Genomic DNA, 22,392 nt, shown 5'->3' on the forward strand with positions numbered 1-22,392 from the left:
TCTAGCTTTGCCACAACCATATGACCATTAACTACCCAGGGGATGGGCTTTCCATGTAAGAAGTAAATCTTTTTCTTTATTCACATATAATGATTTTAGTGGCAGTGTAAGAAATAACAAGGCATCTCCTTAATAAGGCATCTCCTTAATAAAGGCATCCTTGCTCGAGGACCTTACTCTTAAGAAAACCGCATATCATGTGCTTGACGAAGGGTAATAAAAGGATGGTATATTGAACATGTTTTTGTGAATATACATCATCACCTACAATAAGAACCTATAAGTATACTTTAAAATGAATAGTTACACCCCTACTTTAAGTTAATACATTTTAAGCAAAAATGCATACGTGCCTCTTGTAAATGTATACATTTACAAAGCAAAATTATATCTTCAGTTGCACATGATGCCACACACTTTTTTCATTGCACCCTAAGCACCATTAGACTTTTAATAGCTCTAGTAAATTGATGTACTTGTTACTCATACAAAATGTTCAACTTCCCCATTTGTTTTTATTTAGTCTCGATGGTGATAGAAAACCAAGCCACATTGTACAACTTCAAGAACACAAACACCTTGTGAGACCGAGGGGCAAAAGTTGTTTTGAGATTATCTTATAATACCTAGGACAATCTCCATGCCAAAGACATGACTTCCTCATCTTTAGTACATGCACTTCGAATCTTATATATTGTCACAGTGTGACATGATCACAAAGAAATCACTTTGTATTTATAATAATTAGACAATGATATATCACATCAATTCGCCTTGTTTAATCTTCATCAGTAGTAGTTACAAGTTGTACATAGATTCTAAAATTGTATAAGAAATAAAGTTGTTCTCATCGAGCAGTTGTCGGGAGTGAGAAGCATTCAATTGTTTCATTACTGTTTTTTATGGTGAACTAGTAAGAATGCGAGCTAAATAACTTAGTTACTCGATTGGAGAAGCTTGTCATGGTGGCAAACACAAGATAGTAAGCTCGAAGATAAATCTTTGGTAGGTATCATAAGAAAGACATAGTACTATTCTAAGTTGGAAATTGATGCTCCTGCCCCTTCTGATGGAGATTGTAGAGAATGGAAGCTTGTATAACAGCCTCTTTCCACATACTTTAACTAGCATACTTGAGAGGGCTTCGTATATAATGTTCAAAAGCTCTTATGAGAGCTTAGCAAACATGTTTTCTCATTGAAGTATGCTAAAACCACATGCAATTAAACTATTCTTAGGGTGTGTATGTAGTAATTCACATATCTTCTCACCATTTTTTGCAAGTGGAGCCCTAGTTTTTTGTTTGACTACTATTTTGCAAGTGGAGCCCTAGTTGTTTGACTACTATTTGTTCAAGGTGGTGGGATGTCTCTTTTGCAACTCCCCCATGCTTCACTACTAGAGCATTTTGGGGAGGGTGGGTAAGATCCTTCTCCATTAAAGGGGAAAGGTATTTTATCAATGCCTCTTAGTTGCTATTTTGTGTTTGTAGTCCCCATTGAAATTCCTTAAGGACAACATTCCTTCAAAAGCTTAGCTAAGGACAACATTGTTTGTAGTTCCCATGGAACCCTTAAGGACAACATTGCTTCAAAAGCTAAGCTTAGCTTAAGGACAACATTGCTTCAAAAGCTTAGCTTTTGCAGAAGCTATTTATTGAATTTAGAATATTAGAGCCAATTAAAAAGAAATAATTCTTTGTAAAAAGCTACAAACTTTCAGGTAACGATGCAAACCTCGTTACTAGGGTTATCATGTCGAATGGAAGCTTTGTGAAAGAGGTGGGGTAATCCTTGGATGCATTCGCTGGCACCTAGTAGGTGTGTTTTTTGAGGCTTGCTCTACTATTGCGTGCTCCCACAACACATGAAAGTGCTGCACCCTATCAAGCATGGAAGAACGGGGACTACTCTAAGCTTGCATGAAGCACTTGCAAGGTTACTACTCCAATTAGGATTAGAAGTTCTTAAAATCTTGTTCCATCACTTGGGGAAGCTCTTGCAAGGTTACTACTTCAATGAGGATTAGAAGTTCGGGTTATGGATGAACACGAAAGCATGGTCTTTGAAGGGGGGGGGGGGGGGGAACATGCATTACATGTGAAATCTTGAGGTCTTAAAAGACAATTTAAGGAAGGTAGGGCCAAGGTTTTGACCCTTATCCATGCCTCCACAATCGTCACACTGGCAGGGTCATGATTTTGAAATGTCTTTAGCTCCCGCATCAGCTTCTTCCCATTTTTCATCTCATCTCACAGCGTGCTGCGTCAATAAAACGGCGTGTGAGAGAGACTTGTGTAACTTGTGTCGTCTTTCCTGCTTCGATGCAAGCAAACTGCAGTACTGCAAAACGAGTCTATTTACTGCGAACCCTGCAGGACCTGTCAAACCCCTAGCTACCCCCCCCGGCCCCGGTCCCGGTCCCGGTCCCGGCCCCGGCGCCCCCTTCTCTCCCTTCCCTTTGCCCCCGTTTCCGCCATAGCCATAGCTCTGCTCTTCTGGCTTTGCGCTGTGGCCAGCGCACGCACGAATCTTGCTCCGTGACCTCTTTCATTTCCCTCTTGACCTACCCTTACCAGCCATCGTCGTCAAGAGTACCGCTCTGTCTTTGCGGTGATCTCCAGAGGTATGGCTTTTTGCTCGAAACATCGTTGAACGAATCGGAGGTTGTAGTCAGGGGGTCTTGAGTATAGCTCGAACTTTTTGTGTAAACTACAGAAGGCAAGCTCTCTCACACACACACACACACACACACACAACCACCCCCCCCCGCCCCCCTCTCTCTCCCTGCCACCCACCACCACCACCACCACCACCACCACCACCACCACCACGACTACTCTCCTCCCGCCTCTTGTGGTGGCTTCGTTATGATCGTTCACATCTCTGCTGTCTAGGGTTGCCTTGCCAGAATAAAGTTTTTGCAGTGCTCAATTAGAAGCTCACGGAACTGCAGGTAGAGCTCCTTCATATCCCTCACAGGGCAAAGCCAAGCCTTCAGCTTCCGCTCCAACGGTAGTCTTCACTGGCAAACACGTTACTGTCCCCTCATTCAAATTTGGCTTTCTTTCTTTGAACATGATCTCGGATCTACGGTGTACAAATTTACCGGCTACTCCTATTGTCCCTTGCATTTTGTCTGCTGCTTGTGTCCATCACAATTGTGGGATTCATTCAAGCATGGCATTGACATAGGAAAAGCAATAGCCTTTCTGGCACTCTGAAACGGGCAGGCTTTCTGGCTCGGAAAGCTTAGCTTTGCTTGAACTCGTCATCAAATTGGGTCTGGTGCTGGCTGCGACAGAATGACGTGGTTTGGAGGCATCGGATTTCCTGTTGGAAAGGCATGCCTGTAGACTTACTAGTGGCTGATGTTCTGATGCTGCCCTTCTGTCCATAGTCCACACCCCTCAGCACAGGTATTACTGCGAGTTATGAATGTCTGGATCACTCATTCATTTATCCTTTTGTCCCGTGTGTTGAAATGTTAACATCATTCCTGTTGCTGGTCCACTCTGGTGCAAGGTTCTTTATGAATGGAAGCCCATTGAAACTTTTACACAATCTTTAGGTTCTTGTGGGTGCTGTTCTTGGTGTGTGAAGCCGCTCAAGCCCTTCATTGCAAAGCAATCGATCAAACAGGAATTTGCTGAAAGAGCAGCAAACATTCATAAAGAACCTTTTACATAGCGTTTCTGTACACCTTGGTTGGCCAAGAGATTTTTTAGCAATGCTCGGGCTATGATTCGACGTCTTCATTTCTTGTCACCTTTTGTATTGGAGATTCAGTTGTAATACTTTCTTCTTTTACATAAAACAAATTAGTAGTTTATCACTCTTTTGTTGTGTGCTGTATGTGGTTGATTCTGCTGCTCTTCTTTCTATCTCTGAAAACTCTAGCACAAAAGCAAGACATGGGGACCTAGGTTCAGGAGCATGAATTCCTTGCGGAATTACAAGACTAGGAGGATCGTGATTCGAAGGCCCACTCAATGCTGTGTGGACCATTACGAAGGAGGTCTCACTAGCCTTGCAAACTCTTGCTAGTGAACATCAAGTATGGTCCAAGTTGGAGGATCTCTATGCTCGAGATTCCTCGATGAGGGCAGTTACTCTGTAAGGGCAACTCTATAGTCTGTAATTTTGTGCTGGTTGTTTGATGCCTTTGTTTTTTATGAAGGCTGAGGTTATCAATGACTAGTTACTAGTAATGGGTGTTGTGTTATCCTTTGCTGAGTTGGCTCTACTTATCCTGAAAAGCTTTCTCTGGAGCACGATGTGGTTTCCTGGGCTTTGCGGTCCCAGGTCATAGAAAGCAAGTTGGATTTTGATGTCTTGAGCTCCTTTCTCTTGGAAGAAGAGTCCGTCCTTGTTTCACAAGGTAAGGTCAAAGTGTCTCTTAATGGTCAGGATCACACACTTGCTTCAGTACAGAAGAAATGTCGGAGCCGGTGTTACTCTTGTGGGAAGAAAGGACATTTGTCTAAAGATTGTTTGTCCAAGAAGAAGGACAAGAGCAATGGCAAGTCTTCATCCCAGAAGAAGGAAAAAGTAAGGACACATGACGACAAGAGCAATGGTAAGCCTCCTTCCCAGAAGAAGAACAAAGTCAGGACATAGATACTTCTAGTGACTCATCTAGGCCTCCTAGGGCGCTTCTGGCTCAGGAGGATCGGGATGGTGTTCCTCTCTAGTCATAGAGATAGTTTTTTCCCATGTGCTTCTAGCTAGAGGAGGCTTGTGGGTGGGAGAGGGAGCTGTTAGCAGCTCCATTTTGGTGCTTGGGAACTGTGAGTCGGAGTTCCAAGCATGAAAAATTTGGCAAGACAAGGTCAGCTTTGGTAGCTATGGATTGAATGTGTTTCAAATTCATTGCTTGGTGCAGCACAGACTATGGACAGGATGTGTTTTGTACTCATTGTTTGAGGTTTTTTTTTTGACGTGATGTGTTCACAATTCACTGTTGGGGGATTATGGGCGTGGTTTGTCTGATAGCTCATCATTCTATATTCTTGGACTTTACTGCACACTGGTGTGGGACTTCGGAGCCAAGCAGATTTCTTTGCTGTTCATGGTGGCATTTTGTTTCGAGGAGTCGGGTTGACAGGTGCTCTTTCCGAGGTGTATCCGGTACTGCGTAATATTGGAGTGTTCATGGTTGTATCTTCATCAGCTTATCTTCTTCAAACTTTTTCACACTGTGAGCTGTAGAGGGGTGTTAGAATTTTGTGCATCTCAGTGTGAGGGAACCGGCCTTTTTATTTGGCACACATGTATTTTCTCATCTTTTATGAGTCGTGGGGCTGATTTATGCTTGTCGGTCAGCTTCTGGCCTCCTTCTATAAAGGCCTCCACTCATCACTTGTTAATCATCCAATCCCAAGCACACTTTGTAATGCTCGTCTGCCGGCTATCACCATTGTAAGCCTCTTGCTACTTAATAAAGTGATCTTGTCTACAATCTCTCTCTTCTTCTCTCTCTCTCTCTCTCTCTCTTTTCTTTTGTCTATGCTTTTGGCCTGCGCATACTCCAACATTAGCCCCATAGGTCGTATACGATGATGGTCCCACTTTGTATTATATGGCTTGGATTTGACATTCCCAGCTCATAGCTCTAGTCTTTGTTTTCTTTTGTATCATGATGAGATTACATGGACACTATTGTATCACTTTTGGTCTCATAGACCCACTGGGTCTTTTGAAGACGTTTAATATAACTTTCTTTCTTTCGTTCTCTCCTCCTCATCTGAGTAGTCTTAGTTTGTGCTTCAAAGTAGCATAAAGGCAAGTAGGAGCTCCTTTAAAATGTTCAACAAAGGAGTCACACTCCCCCACTTGGGCTTTGTACATGTCCACATGTACTTGTGTGAATTGGAATAGGTCCTTGATGTGATAATGGATTTTTCCGTCTAGGCAATGTACATCTTCCGCCACATTAAAGTTGTAGATTCCCATTTAGGGGAGATAACTAGTACTCCCTCTAGGCTAGGATACGCTAGTTAATAATGGCCATTACCACCTAGGTGCGCTTTCCTAGGTGAGAAATCTTTTACATGACTAGGGTGCACCTCCCACCATTGTACCTGGAGGGGATGGGGTAGATCTTTTATTGTGTGAAGTAAACCTGAGCTAATGACATCTCTTTCATTTCACACGCATCAAGTTTTAAAAACTCTATTAATCTTTGATCTCATTCTGCACTTTTTTAATTTTTTGAGACTATTTGTGGTGGGGACTTGCATTTTTTCGTTGGCCTTGAATGCTCATAAGATCTAACTGGATGAATTGCAGCAGATTTGTCAGTCATTCAAATTTGTAACTAACTAGTGGTTGGTAAAGATTGGTAAGCAGTGTTGTGAAGACTTGTCGCGAGTATTTTTTGGATTGTTTGTGCTGTGCAGAAGTAAGCTGCATCCATATTCTTTTGACATCTCATGTTGAAATTTTCTATAGGTCTGAGTGCAAATAAAGCTTTCTGTTTGGTTGAAGGAGACTACATATTCTCTATAATGCCCTTGTTTTAGCAGAGCTATGGAAGCAAGCAATTCTGTATCTTCAGGTCGGTAGTTTTTAAATTTCCATTGCTTTGGTAAGATGAAATTTTAAGATCAAACCTTGAGTATTGTGCGACAACTTTTTGGTAAACCCACTTCTGGACTCCATTTCCTGGCCATTCAGCCCCAGGTCGCCTAGATGAACTTACTCATCCATATCAATGCTTATGGAGAGATGACAATGTTGCGTGCGTGCGTGCATGCATGCTTGTGTGCGTTTGTGTGCGTGCGTGCGTGTGTGTGTGTTGGGGGGGGTGTCCTTGCATATGATTGATATGAGTGAGAAAATGGAGCTCCACCCACGTGTGCCTCCTGAGATTTCTTTGCTAAGCCTTTCTGCATCATTGGTTATAGGGAATGTGAGATGTTGTATGGCAAATGAGCCAGTTAAATCTCATTGTTCACCCTTTGATTTCTCTGTAAGCAGCTAGGATTGGTTTCTTGGGGTAGAAGAGGGTGGCTAGGTGTAACAAAGGGGATAAGCAGCCACAAAGGTGGTCAATGGTGCTAGTGTATGCCCTTGTGTTCATGATGAAAGGAAAAACTAGCTGTACAAACCACGTAATTGGGGGAGGAAAGTGCTTTTTGCAAACCAGGCCAAGTTATTTTTTGTCGATGTTTTTGAAACTGTCCAAGCTATTTTTTTGTCTATGTTTTTGAAACTGTCCAAGCTATTTTTTTGTCCATGTTTTTGAAGTTCACTGGGATTTTACTAACAATCGCTAACCTCACTTTGATCAAGACCCATGACAAATGAAGGGGTTGTGGCCTGTATTATGTCATAACAATAAACCTAAACTTGTTGTGAAACATGGTTTGCAGGACCTTCACATCAGGAGGACTCATGGAGATGCCATCGTTGTGGATGGGTTTATCCAAATCCTCACCCAAGTGCAAAGCATCGAAGAAATCACAAAAAACAGTGCGGTAAAATAAAAGGGTTTGAGTTACGGTCCGAGCAACACAAGGGGGGGTCATCAGATGAAGTCTCTTCTGATGATGAGAGTCATATCAAAAAAGGTATTTAATAGTACCCCCCCAGCCCTCCTTGATGGAACATTCCAGTGTTTAAGTATTCTGTTGATTTTTCAAATAAAGAGCTCCGATCTGTGCAGATCATTTGCCACCTCAGTCTCTAGAACCATTGCAAGCCCAGCATCAGGCCATCAGTCCAGCTGCAACAGGTAGCCCATTTCCAGCTTTAGACCATCCTGTGGCTTTCGTGGAAAAAGAGATTTACACAGATAGTGCAGCCAATAATCAACAAACCAAAGATTTTTCTGTGTTCAAAGGCGATGCCCCTGATGGATTGAACGTAGATTTGCCAAACTTGCAAGGTGTTTCAACTATTTCTGATGTTAAATCTGGAGATCCTGCCTATGAATTTACACCAAGTATGGCTTCCTTGGATGAACCTTCAAAAGATTTTCTAGGAGGAGAACAAAAAGCAAGCAAAGCAGCAAGTGTGGATGAAGTTGAGGTGGTTTCACGTGGCTCATCCCAGTTTGACACTGACCAGACAAAGGAGTCACATAAGCAGGGGAACAATATAAATTTGAAGGAAAAAGCGCTTATCAATCAAGGTGGTGCTTTCCACTAACAACAATTTGGCATGATGATTTGATGTATAGTGGGGCATAAGTTACCTGTTTAATCTTTCCATGTGTGCCTCAACAGGGGTGTGATGTGATTGTGAAGATACAATTTCAGACACATGTTCGCAGCAAAAGGAAATGATTTTCATGATAACACTGACTAATGTTTATAACAGTGGATGCAGGTGGTACAAAGATTGAGCAGCATGATCTTTGGACGTGTCATGATTGTGGATGGACATACCCAAATGCACATCCAAGTGCCAAGCATAGAAGGAACCATAAGAAGCACTGCAACAAAGTAAGAGGTTCAATCTTAGGCTCAGTGCAGGCACCTTCCGTTGGCGGTGGTTCTTCAGAGGAAGTGTCCTCTGATGAAGAGAATAGCCATCATGGATGTGAGTAGTTGCATTATGTTGGTCTTAATTGTTTTCTGCTTTTGAAAGATGACATGCATACCTACAAAAGCTTGTATACGATGTGCTTCTTGATCATCCTTTGCTTTAATTGGATATGGTGGATCTCCTAGTGAGGTCCCCTAGTTGTTCTGTCTGCTGGAGTGCGAGGGGTAATGTCATCTTCTTGATGCTTAGGGCTGTGGTATGGAGGTGCTATCCCCATACATGGACCTGTAAACTCAAGAGACAAACTCCATAGATGATCGTGAGACCACCAGTTCCTCCCTTTTTTTTTTGTCGTCAACCACTCTCAAAGTCCACTAAACATCAGGGAACCCTTTTTATTGGCCTGCTCTGCTCAATTAGCACTCCAGCCTGCATTCCTCATCAATGTGGTGCACTGTACCATGCAGAAGTTCATAATTAGTGTTAGGACGGGCCTGCTGACAGTGTGTTAAGTTCTCATACTCGTTAACCATAAATGGTCTGCATTGAAGGTCGTCGAATGTCCAATGATTGAACACGAAAGTTAATTTTCATGGATAAATCTTCCTTTTAAGTTTGGTGACTCAACTTTTTTTGTCCATGTCCGAAGGAACAAAATTTGGTTGTTGATTTAGGAGTGCCCAATCTACCCTCTAGGGCATGTTAATTTGAGTAGACCCATTCTTTAATGTCCTAAGTTAGCGCAGTGTGGCCAAAGCAAAGCAAGAAAGACCAACCTTCTGGAATGCCTTAAGGCCTGGAGAGGATGTAAAGCTGCTTGGAACTGAAACATTTGGAAGCATGCCTGTCAATGCTGCCAAATCTGTTTGCATCTTGAAGCTTGGTCCAGCATAGGAGTCATAGAAAGGGGAGAAGAATTGCATGTTTGCAATTGCTAGAGAGAGATTTGAAGAGAATCCTTGTATTGGCACCTCCGCCCTCCCCCCGAAAAGATCCTTCTTATAGTAAAAAGAAAACATCTGCTCACAGCAGTTTATGTCCCTCCAAAGGGGTTGAATCTGTAGACTTAGTTTTTTTTTTTTTTTTTTGGGGGTGGTCGCGCGGCGGGTTGGGGGGGCATGCTGCCATCTCCTCGGGTTAGGGGAAAGGTTCTGGGCTCCAAATATGAAGGCAGGCTCCATGGCACTGCGTCATGCTCTACGAGTTGCCCGTTAAGCACTCCGAATGCCCTTGGAGGGTGTGGATGGTCTCTACCGGTGGGGCGCTTGTGCCCTTGATGGTCTCATTGCATCATACTTGAAAGTGTGCCAGGCAACTGTGCTGCAAATAAGCTTTCACCGATGATTTGTGTGAGTTTGAGGGGCCCAGGCTCCAAGGTCTTATGGGGATGTGGTGCTGCGGTGGTAGTGACAAGGGTGATGTCACATGCACTTTGCACTATAGTGCATCGTGACAAGATGGCTCATCATCATCAGAGCAACATTGTTACTGTATAAGCACCCTTTAGGATGATATTTGTCGTACGCCGTGACCCCATTGTAATCCTCAGTCCAGGATATGTCAAGCATGAGCTACGTAGGTCATTCCTCAGCCTTAGACAGTGAGTTAGTCAGTCGGAGTCCCTTAACCCACTTGGAGAGAATCATTCATACATATAGAAGTTATAGAAGCCTTAGGGTTTGCATCAGTTCATGGTTGCATTTTGCATATCATCCATCACATAGGCACATAAGACCACATAGACGATGGCAAAAGCATCAGGATATTATTCAGCATTATTCTAGTATTTTTCTCATATTTTATAGCATTTAATTGGCATTTTTACCATATTATTATCAACATTATCCATTTATGCAAAACATGTTGAAGTCGGCCAGCTTTCAGCCAGCCGACCTGCACATGAAAGACATATAAATAGCTCAGCCTTGCATCATTCATTCCATCTCATAATTCATTGGAGTCAAGCGTTTCCCTTCAGCACAAGGAGCATCAACGCATGAAGCATTCAGTCCTTCATCATCAAAACGCAGCATCAACAGCATCTAGTCCGTAGAAGCACTTCAGTACCTTGCGTTTTCAGCATACATACAGTTTTCAGCATTCATACATATCATCGTTTTGCTACATCCCTACCGGTGAAGGTAAAGCACATTCATTCATTCATTTTCAGCATATACACACAGCCTAGAACAATCCCAATCAGCCCCTTCTCTCAGTCTCAGATTTGCAGCCTTCCTACATTCATTGGGAAGAGTGCATAGGCTTGAAATCGGTCATTATTGGTGCTTTTATAGTCGTGTACAGATTAGTTCGACTCTTGGTCCTTCGAGATATTGCGTTTGGCTTATCGTCGGTCCAAAGTCATTCTCTTCAAAGTAATAAAAGCAAATACTATTCCGGTAACGGGATAGGGGGTCCTTCAGTGGGTAATTCGGGACCCAATCTGGTGTATAGTTTCTATTTCTCTCTCTAAATCTCTTAAAGTTTGAAGTCATAAAAGTGGATTGCTAAACTCGCAAAACTCAAGATATAGAAGGCGATGTGAGACTTGTGTGACAGGATTCTTAATTACGAATACTTTCGCTGCATGTTACATTGGTATCAGATTCAGGTTGTCCACACACACCACATCCTAGCATGAGGGCATCCTTGGATGGTCAGATTGCGTTTCGGCACGATCACCGACTTCAGCATCATGTCTACAAAGAAGAAGAAGAAGAATTTTCAGTCTCTCACCTAGTTGTTGGAAACATGGATCCTTCCACTTTCCGGGAGGTCACCCATCCCAGTTGTGTTCTTGCGCAAACGCGCTTAACTGAGGTGTTCCACAAGTTGGTCTAGCCATCCAGATCCCAAAACCTTAAGGTGTTAGGTGACCTCCGGTAATCCAATTTGTAGAAACCTCAACTTGCCAAGATTCAAACCTAGTCTCACCACGTGAGCTGGTTCTCTCTAGAAGTGTGGATTGCATCTCCAACACCCTTCCTCAAGCCACACTTTGGTTGAGGTCTTAGCTTTCAACATCACAACCTGGGCTCTTATACCATGTTGGAAACATGGATCCTCCCACTTCTCAGGAGGTCACCCATCCCAGTTGTGTTCCTGCGCAAGTGCGCTTAACTGAGGTGTTCCACAAATTGGTCTAGCCATCCAGATCCCAAAACCTTACGGTGTTAGGTGATCTCCGGTAATCCACCCCAACAATTGGTATCAGAGCTGGGAGTTGGCCTTGGAATTCTTCCTGTGGAGAAGGAGCAGCAAGTGTTTGAATTTCCGTCGACAGACTGTGGCTTTTCCGTCGCCTGCAAATTTCTGCTTCCGGTTCCGTCCGCCAGTTTCGGCCACCAACAGCCAGCGGCACTAGTGGGGAGCCTGCCGCCGCTGCTCAGCTCGCGGGCGGCACCGCTCCCTCCAGCCAGTGGCGGCGATAGTGCAGCCAGATCCACCGCCGCCCATAAGCGCCTGCTTTTCGCCGTCGCTGCTCCGTTCCGGCTGCCTGGCCTTCGCTGCTCCCTACTGGCCGCTCAGAGTCGTCCGTCGACTCCCTTGCGTACCCACCATCATCCTGCGCCTACCACCTCCAACGCGTGCCCAGTTATCGGCTCGCCTGTTCCGGCTTGCATGCGGCCTCCGTCTGTACATGCGCCTTCCGTTGTTCGCACCCTCCGCCCGGCGTCTCCGCTCTGTGCAGCTCCGGCGGCTCACTGCCGCTCAGACCCCTGGTGGCACCACACCTCGACGTGCGCTGGAAGCCCGCCTCTGCCTACGCTTGCTTGCCTCGACACCTGCACCTGGCCTGCCGCCTGCAAGCAAAGCAACACATCTGGACCTGGACTGACGCCTGCAAGAGAAGTCCCTGCCATCCGTACTGCACTCGCCTCTGCAGGCACTTTCCATGTGAGTGAAAATATGCATTAAAATATTCAAATATTGCAGACACTCTGTGCACGTCAGATTCAAAGAAAAGTTGCAGGTGCAATTTGGGGGATTTCTCAATTTGAGGCCAAATTGTAAAATTGCAATTTGGGGGTTTTCAAAATTGAGGTCAAAATTAGCAAATTGAACCTCTTTTAGTTGCACAAATTTGGGGCTCTTGTGAAAATTGGCCAATTAGATGCACATTGAAGCGATTGGAGTGCATAAAAATTGGGGATTTTCAGATTGGAGTATGTAATTGGGCATTACGCGTATGTATACACATTGTGTGTAATTGGACAATTTGGTGCAGGTTTACACTTGCTTTGGTTTGTAGGCATACATTTGCACAGGACATTTGGTTGCTTGGCAGTGCACATTGGTGCTTGGTTTGCTTGCAGGTATATTTTGTTGACATGGCACAGAATGATATAGTTGTATTTGGTGTGCTCACCCAGGAGGACAAGTTGGATGGATCTAACTACTCCCTCTAGAGTTTCATGATCCGTAATTTGCTGGTAGCCAAAGTGCTTTGGGGCATCGTGTGTGGTGATGACACACGCCCACTTACCATACAGCCAGCCACGCCTCAAAGGGGAGGTGCTCAAAGAGCTCTTGATGTAGAACCTGCTCCCACACAAGAGCAGAAGAGATGGGACTCTAGAGATGCACAGGCCATGTCATTGATAGCCCTATGGGACACATTGGAAGCAATGTATCAGGTACGCAACGAGGCAAGAGTTGCCTACTTGAAGAGGCAATTGGATCTTCTTTCTATGGATGAGGGTGACTCCATGGCAGATCATCTCACCAAAGTGAAAGATTTGCAGGAACAATTGCTCAAAATTGATGAGGTTATCCGAGACAGACAGATGGTCACCAACACTCTTCATTCTTTACCGCCTTCCTACTTGGGCTTTCACACCTCTCTCAACCTCTCAATGAGAGGAGTTGGTGATCCCGTCACTTTTGAAGAGCTCGTGGGTTTACTCTTGCAGGAAGAGCAAACTTATCGAGCAACCGTGGTGGAGACAAGGCATTTACAGCCAAGGATAAGGGTAAAGCAAAGAGCTTTAAGCATGGGGGACAACAGTCTAGCAAGGCTGGTCATGGACAGCCCTCTTCTGGTGGTGAAAAGTCTGACAAAGGGGATGCAAACAAGCCCAAAAAGAAGGGCAAATGTCACTACTGCCAGAAGCCTGGACACTACATCAGTGAATGTAGGAAGCGGATTGCAAAAGAGAAAAGGAAAGAAGCAGGCAATGCAGTAGCAGACTCTTCTGATGACAAAGCACAGCAATCAGCTAATGTAATCTAGGAAGAGTACACTTTTTTGGTCACATGCACTAGTGACACACCAAGTGCTTCAGACACTGATATGTCTTGCATTGCATCTGACAGACAGAATGCATCATGGTATTTGATAGTGGTGCTTCGAGCCACATCACTTCATGCAAAGATGTATTTCAGCACTTGGTTTATGCTTCAAATGGCCGCATTGTATCATGTGCAGATCATACCACATATCCAGTAAAGGGAATTGGCAATGTCATACTTATTGCAGCCAATGGTGCCAATATATGTATGAAAAATGTATTGTATGTTCCAGGGATAAAGAAAAATCTGCTCTCCGTCTCAGCCATAAACGACCAAGGTTTAAAGGTTGAATTTGAAGATGGGAAGTGTTTGGTAAAAGACCCATCAAAGGGTTATGAAATAGTCACTTCTGGAACACGATACAAAGGCTTGTATAAGCTGGACAACTATGACAAGCGTACTTATGATGCAAATACAGTGGCTGCCCACACTCCTGCTATGCATGATGCAGAGCTATGGCATGCTCGTTTTGGGCATGTAAATTTCGGAGTTTGATGCTTTTGCAGAAGCATCATATGGTTGATAATATGCCGCCTCTTGAGTCTCCACAAAGACATGTATGTGAGGGGTGTATTTTGGGAAAGATGCAACGAAAACCATTCCCCAAAGATGGAGCTGTTAGAGCTCAAAGTAAATTACAGCTCATACATAGTGATGTATGTGGTCCAATGCGGACACCATCCATATGGGGGCATCTTTACTTCGTCACATTCAGTGATGACTACTCCAGGTTTGCTTGGGCTTACCCCTTGAAAGTGAAAGCAGATGTGTTTACATGCTTTCGACACTTTGTAGCAATGGCTGAAAATACGTGTGGATGTAAAGTCCAAACACTCCGCTCAGATAGAGGTGGAGAATACATGTCAAATGCATTCAAGGATTATATGCTTCAAAAGGGCATCAAACACCAATGTACTGTGCCTTATACACCGCAGCAGATGGTGTAGCTGAAAGGAAAAATAGATCTCTCATGGAGATGGCAAGATGCATGGTGAAAGCACAAAAGTTGCCTTACAAATTTTGGATGGAAGCTATAATGTGTGCAACTCATGTGTTGAACAGGTGTCCAACAAAAGCTTTGAAAACCATAACACCATTTGAGGCTTGGTATAGCCGAAAGCCAATAGTGGATTATATGCGTACATTTGGGTGTTTGGCATATGCACATGTGCCAGAACAACTCTGAACAAAGCTAGATGACAAAGCAATTAAATGCATTTTTGTGGGCTACAGCAATGAAAGCAAAGGTTACCGTCTTTATAATCCAACTACATGAAGGATTTTTGTAAGTAGAGATGTGGTATTTGCTGAAAATTCAGAACAGCCCATGTACAGCTTGTATAAAAGCAATGATACATGCATACAGGACATGCTTGATGGACTTTTACCCATTGCAATTAGGGGGGATTCAGATTAGCCAGTCCCAACACAAGAAAATCCTCATGTAGAACATGTGGAACAGCCAGCCATTCAGCCCCCTTCTATGGAAGAAGTGGAAGATCTTGTCAGGGAAGAGCAAACAGCCATAGACACAGCCAATTCAGTGCCAAGATGGATGTTGAAAACTTTGCAAGACAGCAAACTTGCAGCTCCACTCACAGGTAGAACAAGGGCTAGTTCTAGCCATGCTTTGAATATACATCGTGGGGAGTCTGCATTAGCAATGGGTGGTCTCTTTGATTCAGAAGAGCCTTCTTCTTATGAAGAAGCACATGAGAATGAGCATTGGTTGCAAGCTATGCAAGCTGAAATTTCTTCCATCATGAAGAACAATACATGGGATCTTGTGGAATTGCCTAAAGGCAAGCATGTAATTGGAACAAAGTGGGTGTACAAAGTCAAAAGAAAGTCTGATGGTACTATTGACACGTACAAAGCAAGACTTGTGGCTAAAGGCTACTCCGAGAAAAAGGGAATAGATTATGAAGAGACTTTTGCTCCTACTTCGAGAATGACCACAATAAGATCAGTGATTGCATTGGCTGTCCATAAAGGATGGAAAGTGCATCAATTGGATATCAAAACTGCATTCTTAAATGGGGATTTACAAGAGGAAGTATATGTAAATCAGCCCATTGGTTTTGTAGTTCCTGGTGAGGAACATAAAGTATGCAGGTTGCACAAAGCATTGTATGGGTTAAAGCAAGCTCCAAGAGCTTGGTATGATAAGATACATGCTCATCTAACCAGCCAAGGTTATGAGAATAGTCCAGCTGAAAGCACATTGTATGTGAAGAAAACCGATGCCGATATTCTCATAGTCATCTTGTATGTAGATGACATGCTCATTACAGGTACAAGCAAAGCACAAATTTCAGATTTCAAAGCTGATTTGAAAGCTGAATTTGATATGTCAGATTTGGGGCCTTTACACTACTATCTCGGCATACAGTTTATGCATACAGATGATGGCATTGTTATGCAGCAAACTAAGTACATAAAAAGTTTGCTAAAAAGGTTTCACATGGATGAATGTAAGCCCATTTCTACTCCGGTAGAACCAGGTGTACGGCTTACTATGCATGATATTGGAGAGCCTTTTGAGGCCGGCATTTACAGCCAGGGGCAGTGGGATGCCTCATTTGCTTGTGTAACACGAGGCCAGACATATCTTTTGGGGTGTCTTTGTTGAGCAAATTCATGCACAGCCCAGGCACAAAGCATTGGCAAGCAGTCAAACACATTTATCGTTATCTTAAGGGTACCCTGGATCTTGGTTTGTTCTATCCCGGGGGGCAGCTTGCAGCTTTATGCATACAGTGATTCAGATTGGGTGATTCAGATTGGGCTGGTGATTATGATACCAGGCAATCCACCAGCGGGAATTGTTTTTTTCTTGGCAGTTTATGCATATCTTGGTTGAGGAAAAAGCAACCCATTGTTGCCACATCTACTTTTGAAGCTGAGTACAGGGCAGTCTTCACAGCTAGAGTAGATTGTGTATGGTTGCGGAGACTATTGGCTGATCTTCGTGAGTGTTAGTAGACACCCACCACCATTCTCACTGCCAGAGTGCTATGGCCGTGGCACGAAATCTAGTATTTCATGCACGTACCAAGCACATTGAGATCACTATGTCAGAGAGAGGCTACATGCAGGGGAGATCAGTTTATCTTACTGTCCTACAGAGGATAATGTTGCAGATCTATTCACAAAGGCTTTACCTCGAGAAAAGTTTGAAGCTTTCCGCAAAGCTTTGGGCTTACTTTCATACAGAGAGTGATCTGCTATCTTGTACAGGTTCACACTTCCACTACAGGGGGGATTTGTAGGCATATGCTCACTTATGGTAGTGCTATGTGTGAACAGGACTTAACCAAGGGCACTTTTTCCCATGTGGTTTTTCCCCTTGGACATCAAGTGTGAAAGGACACTCAACATATAATATTTTGTACTTCTATATTATATGGATGTATTATATGGATGTGGCACACATGCAAGAGTTGACTTGCATTTTGTGGATACCACAACTTTTGGCTCTCTCTCTCTCTCTCTCTCTCTCTCTCTCTCTCTCTCTCTCATTTCTGTGTGAGCTTCTCCATCCTGCACCTAACCCTAATGTGCAGGTTTATGTGTGTGAGTGTGTGAGTCCAACACCCCAACAGTAACTATAATTATGGTCAGCAACAGCAGCAGCAGTACCAGGATTCACATTTGGGCACGTCCTTGCTAGGCTTGTGCCAGGTAGTGGTGAGCTAGTGGCTCAAGTGGTACTATTATTGGAGCTTGGTGGCAAGATAGATCAAGCGCTATGATTTCTGGATCTATGCCAATAGGAGGGCTAAGTGGTATGATTCCCAGGTCCTCTCGGGATCAAGTGGTACGACTTTCGGATCCTTGGATCCAAGTGGTATGATACCCAGATCTTGTTGTCACGTGCATCCCGCACTTGGATGCCACGTAGACATTTCTGTACAGAAGGTGCAGGACCTGGGATGGTGAACTGGTCCCATGTGAGCCCAGTCCGGGACGAGTCAGCCAGGGATCCATCTCGGTTGTCCGAGGTCAGGTGTGCACTGTCCTGCACATGAAACAGTGCTAGTCCGCGCTGTGAGTCTCCCTCTAGAATGATGTCAGTGATTCTGTGTATCTGGTATGGTACCGGATGCCAGATCACTGAGTAGTTAGTGTTTAGGACAAGGGGCCAGCCCATAGGCTACCCCGGATCTTAGTGTGGGCATGGGAATGGTGTGGAACCACCCCCATGAGGGCCAGGAAGGCTCAGGTTGAACCCACCAGCCATGGAAGGACTGTAGGACAGCCCTAGGGCAAGAATAAGGCAAATTCCAGGAATTTACAGCCTTTACATGGCTGTAGGGCAAGTATGGGGCAGCCCATACAGGCTGCCCAGCCCTTGGGATGTGTGCAAAAGGCTTGCCCAGCCATTGGAATGCAGGCGCATCACCTCCCAGCTAGCAAACGAGCATTTATGGGATTTATTTTAGCATTTATTGCTGAATTTGCATAAGTCGTGGGACTTTTATGTTGGCCGCCTGGATGTATGCTGGCCGACTGCTCATGAGGAGTAGTATAAAAGGCTTAGCCCACAATCCCATTCATTCATCTCATTATTCACCAAGAGCTCAAGCAAATCAAGGGCTAGACAAGCCAAGGGAGTTGCTAAGCAAAGGGGTGGAGAACTGAAGGTCAAGGGCAGGGATTTCCCAGCCAAGAAAGGTCAAGAATTCTGTATTTTCTTTTCAGATTCACATCATTCTAATAAAGCAAATACACCATCCGTGGTGGGGGCCCTACAGAGGGTAATTGGGACCCAATACTGTGTCCTCTCCATCTCTCCCTCCCTCTCTCTCTCTCTCTCTCTCTCTCTCTCTCTCTCTCTCTATTTTCTGCACATCTCCTTTCAGTTTGTGCGTTAATTTCCGTTGCGAAAAGAGTGCTGAATTCTGAGTATTGAAGTTACCGATTCTTCTCCCAAGCTTCCGCATAGTACACTTGTGGTCAAGTGATACGGCTCTCGAACCAGTGTTAGACGAGCTCATGATGGTGCAAGCATTGTCAGCGGAGATTTGTTGCATGAGTGATTTGCACTAGCAGAAGTGTGACAATGGAGTTATGCCTGAGCCGCTCTGACGGGTAGTGTTACATGCATTGCGGAAGCTGGGAAGCGTGATCTTGATTAACACTAAGCTAGACAGATGGTCATTTGGTGGTTGGGATCAAGGTACTGCCCATTAAGACTTTTTTGCAGTAGTGTGTTACAGATTGACTTGAAGCTTTTGACAAGTTTTACAGGCTGCAACATCAAATAAAAAGGTCCTGTCATGCTGTTTCAGGTCTTCAGAGTTAACATGTGTTGTGAATATGTATATTGGATTAATCATGCTGCTTATGACATCATGCTATTTTCCTTTTCAGTTTTTTTTTCTTTTTTTCCCCCTTAGAAATTGAAGTTGTAGAACGTTGCTTGATATTTCATTTGATTATGTGCAGTGCATGAGCACAAGAGTCTAGGAAGTTCTGTTACATGGTTGAACACAGGCACTCCTACGCCAAAAGATGTTCGTGATTTAGCTCCTCAGGAGAGTGATGACAATCATGTTCAGGCGAGTGAGGGTCACGTTGAATTTGTAATGGGGAGCAGACTTGGTGAAGGCCAAGATGGGCTCTCAAGTCATGCACCGGAAGAAGCAAGCATCTCTGCTTCAGCCTTGCTGTCATCTCCACAGGCATCTGTTGTGTTACATGCTTTCCCACCCCTTGCTTCTGTTCAGAAAGGTCAAGATGGACTTGGTGACACACCAGAAGAAGCAACCATTCCATCTATTTCAGCTTTGTCATCCAATACTTCTCCACTGGCTTCTGTTCCATTGGATGCTTTTACACCTGCCAGTACTAACGAGTTAGACGAGTCAAGTATACTTGTCTCTGCCATGGAATCAGGGAAAATTGGTGCGGGTGATGAAATGTCGGATGCAGCCACTGGGACTGTACCCAACGAAAGTGTCATGCCCAAAGAAGAGTCAGGTACACCTTTGGTGAAGTGAGAGAAAATGCTTCAGAGTCATTTCGAAAAGGTATTAATGCTATGCTTCTCTTTACTTTTCAGGGGAAGCAGCAGGAATCTTACAGCTGGTCACTTCTGCTAAATTGGAAAACCCCAAGGCTGTGAATGATGTGTCTGTGGATGATCCTCATGGAAAGGCAAAGGTGGAAACGTTGGCAGGAGGATTGGTAAGGGAAGATGAAGGGTTGCCACTCCATGAGGTTTCAACTGATAACCCTCCTTCCAATACATTCTTGAGTGATGATACTTACACAGAGAACAAGTTCATGAGTGAAATGCTTCCATTGAGTAGCATACCATCAGCTGCTGAATATACTAGCTTGACAAAGGGTGGAGTTGAAGAGAAAAGGCTTGTCAGTGAGCAGGATTCTTTGAATTCAACAGATCTTATATCCGAAGATGCTTTGTCATCTGAAGTAGTTGCAAGTGATAAGGATGATGCATTTGATAGAGAAGACAAGCCGGATGAAACACCTATGGAGACAATTATACAAAGGCAGCCAAGCCAGCCAATGGATTGCCAAGAGACTTTGAAAGAGGACTCTCCTCAAGCGGCCACTTCTGCCAGAACAGAAGGGAACTCTGATTCAGTGGATGAAGTTGATACCTCAAAAGTTGCAAGTGCTCCTGCTGATGTAACTGGAGAAGCAATTAAGCAAAGTCTACCCAAGCCTGGCAAGGTTATGGTGGAGAATGTTCCTTCAAAATTTGATGATGTACTTCAAGCAGCAGTCCCAACATCAAGAGTACTAAGTGCAGAGACAGAATTCATGGCAGATACCCACCAAGGTAGGACTCCACAAGATTCTGGTTTAGTTGAGATCGCAAAAGAGAGTGACTCTGGAGGGATGCCATCCTTTAAAGATACTCCTGAAGATAACACTGCAGAAGCTATTGGTTCTTCTAAAGTAATAAAAGAATCTGACGTCAAAGAGGATATACAAGGGGAAACTTTGTGTGAAACCAGAGATGGAGAATTCCTAGAAATAAATTCCATTGAAAAGAATGGAATCACAGGATCAGATACTGGTTCTGTAGAGAAAGCTGTGGTGATGGCATCAGCTCCAGGGCGGTCTGATTCACTTGAGACTGAGATATATGAAGATGCTCCAGACAGTCTAGAAACATGCTCTGTGGGTGGCAGTATTGAGGAGAATGAGATCTCTGGTGAGCTACGTCCTTCCTTGGATGGAAGGCAAGGTGCGCATTCATTCAAAAGCTATTGTGTGATGTTTGAAGTTGCATGTCTGTTATGTATGTCTCTTCCTGCAGAAAGGTGCCCTGGTTATTTTGAGTTCTTTCACTTCATCTCACAAACGTGGCCTGGCGTCGATCGCAGGATCCAACTCCATGGTTAGAACAGAGCCGGAGGAGAAACCTAATGTTTTGGATCACTCAAATGCTGAAGAAGTAAGTCCTGAAGAGAAAATTACTCCTCTGCCAGGGAAGGCGTATGCAGTGACGAGTGGGACGCAGGATTTGAAGGCACCCTCTCCGGAGGCTTGGCAAGAACTGGTCACTTCCGATGTAGGGAGTGAAAGTCATGAAGTTCAAACAGAAGAACTAATCCAAGCCAAAAATGGGAAGAGCAGTAGTTCTGAGGTTAAAGAAGATGGCAAATCTGGGAAATCACATACACCTTTACGAAGTCTTCTGGCTAAGGAAGGGCCTGAGAAAACAGATCAGATTATTCAAACTTCCAATGCAGAAGGTCCTGGAGATTTGAAAAAATTGGAAGGGTCATGGGGATCTCGTAATGGCACAAAGACCAAGGGAAGATCCATCTGGAGTCATTGCATTTGCTGTCCCGCTGTACATTAGAATCTATGGTGGTTTGATTATTCCATGTCGAGCATTTTTTTGATAGCATTAAAACTTATGTTATTTTCCAGTATTTCATTTTTTTGCAGTGTTGTATCCGTGTGAAAATGTGGGTGGATGCTTTACCATTGGAAGCTTATTGTACGATCTTGTTAAGGTGTGAAATTCTGCGCTTAATTAATGTCAACTTGGTTTGTTGGTGGGGAGAGTGAGGACAAGAGGCGATTCACCGAGAAGGGGAGAAGCATGGGACTGAATTGTAGCACGCTATAAGTGAACCTTGGACATAACATGAACTGCTCAAGTGTCACTCAGAAAGTAATTTTAAACTCTCAGATTTTGAAATGTGAGACATAACTTGTGTATTTGAAGATGCTTTTTTACAGTAGTTTCTGGGCTCATGCCCAAGGCCTGCAAATAGCATTCTGCTATTTAGTGTGTGTTGCAGCCTAGACCAATATTTTTGGAAATGTATGGTAATGTAAGGTAATCACTGATTCACAAGTGCTACACATGGTTGTCTCTGTAGGATTTGTTCATCCCCCCTCCTGTCTCTTTCATGTAATCACTTTATACACCTGCACATATGCTGATATCACAAGTATATGCACTAATGATAGTTCTTCATTTTCTTTCCATTACTTTTTCCATGGCACTATATACCGATGGTATTATTATACTATTCATGGTCTCACAAGCCCTACAAGTCTTTTGCAGATGTAAATTTTTTTTTGGGGGGGGGGTATTATTATACTATTCGTG

General features: G+C 43.9%; 1 protein-coding gene across 8 annotated transcripts; it reads left to right on the forward strand.

The window, feature by feature from the left end:
• Positions 1-2,180: 2,180 nt before the first annotated feature.
• Positions 2,181-21,807, forward strand: LOC147624764 (uncharacterized). 8 transcript variants are annotated; one of them, XM_086819801.1, is made up of 8 exons: positions 2,181-2,625; positions 6,453-6,558; positions 7,376-7,573; positions 7,669-8,136; positions 8,325-8,546; positions 19,236-19,769; positions 19,852-21,009; positions 21,149-21,807. In XM_086819801.1, exons 2-8 carry the CDS (start codon positions 6,531-6,533, stop codon positions 21,628-21,630), a joined length of 3,090 nt encoding a protein of 1,029 aa, XP_086675927.1. In that variant the 5' UTR covers positions 2,181-2,625; positions 6,453-6,530; the 3' UTR covers positions 21,631-21,807. The 8 variants fall into 8 exon arrangements, with proteins under 8 accessions (XP_086675927.1, XP_086675932.1, XP_086675931.1 ...); XM_086819806.1 differs by having other exon boundaries at positions 19,852-20,976; XM_086819805.1 differs by having other exon boundaries at positions 8,334-8,546.
• Positions 21,808-22,392: the final 585 nt, after the last annotated feature.

This window comes from Cibotium barometz, chromosome 25 (assembly GCF_041138505.1).
Source record: "Cibotium barometz isolate CiBa-2024 chromosome 25, ASM4113850v1, whole genome shotgun sequence".
NCBI classification, from domain to species: domain Eukaryota; kingdom Viridiplantae; phylum Streptophyta; class Polypodiopsida; order Cyatheales; family Cibotiaceae; genus Cibotium; species Cibotium barometz.